At 56.3% G+C, this 652-nt stretch overlaps 1 protein-coding gene across 1 annotated transcript in view; it reads right to left on the bottom strand.

Moving 5' to 3' along the window:
• The window catches only part of LOC108445833 (regulatory-associated protein of mTOR-like), a gene marked incomplete at its 5' end in the record, with an annotated part of 6,430 nt that extends 5,779 nt beyond the window's left edge, over positions 1 to 651 (bottom strand). The window contains 2 exons of the mRNA XM_017730702.1: positions 424 to 510; positions 584 to 651. Coding sequence (XP_017586191.1) covers positions 424 to 510; positions 584 to 651 — 155 coding nt within the window. The remainder of the gene's footprint in view (positions 1 to 423; positions 511 to 583) is intronic.
• Position 652: the final 1 nt, after the last annotated feature.

Genomic DNA, 652 nt, shown 5'->3' with positions numbered 1-652 from the left:
GAGGCACCAGGAAGGGATTTAGGGAATTGCACAGGAATCCTGCCCAGGAACGTGCCTGATAGAGGCACCATCCACCTTCCTCCTCTTGTTCTCTCTCAAATGACCCCACAGAGACGTTGGCAGTAAAGGCCCCCCACCATAAGATATTGTATACCCAGCTCCTGCTTCCCTCCCCTCCTCCCCACACACCTTGTGATTCCAGCACCTTGTTTACTCCCAAACCACACTAACGGCTTCCCAAGGAAAGCTCCACATCCCTTTTTGCCTCCTCTCCACCGAGTTTGGAGCAAGAGTTAATTACTGAAGCAAATGTCAAACTCAGGAGCTTTGCCCTCTCAGCTACTGGAATACCAGGGACAGGATTTAAAGGGAAAACCAAACTGTGGGTAAGGGAGAACATCTCAGGAGCGCAATCCCGTGTACCTGACGCTCATGATGTTGCCCTCGGGGTGCTTCTGCAGGTAGGCCTTCACCACCCAGGCCGTGTGCTCTCGGTAGGTCATCACTCGGCTGGGGACAGAGGGACACGTGTGAGCTGAGGAGGACACAGGAGGCCCCCGAGCCCGGGCAGGACGGGTGTTACCATTCACTGAGGGCCATCCTCCTGTCGAACACGCGGATGGAGCCGTCCCCCAGCCCCGCCACGATCAGG

The sequence above is a fragment of the Corvus brachyrhynchos genome, unplaced genomic scaffold (genome assembly GCF_000691975.1).
Source record: "Corvus brachyrhynchos isolate BGI_N302 unplaced genomic scaffold, ASM69197v1 scaffold340, whole genome shotgun sequence".
Classification (NCBI taxonomy): domain Eukaryota; kingdom Metazoa; phylum Chordata; class Aves; order Passeriformes; family Corvidae; genus Corvus; species Corvus brachyrhynchos.
The sequence above is the reverse complement of the archived record's forward strand: the minus strand, read 5'-3'. Positions and strand labels throughout refer to the sequence as shown.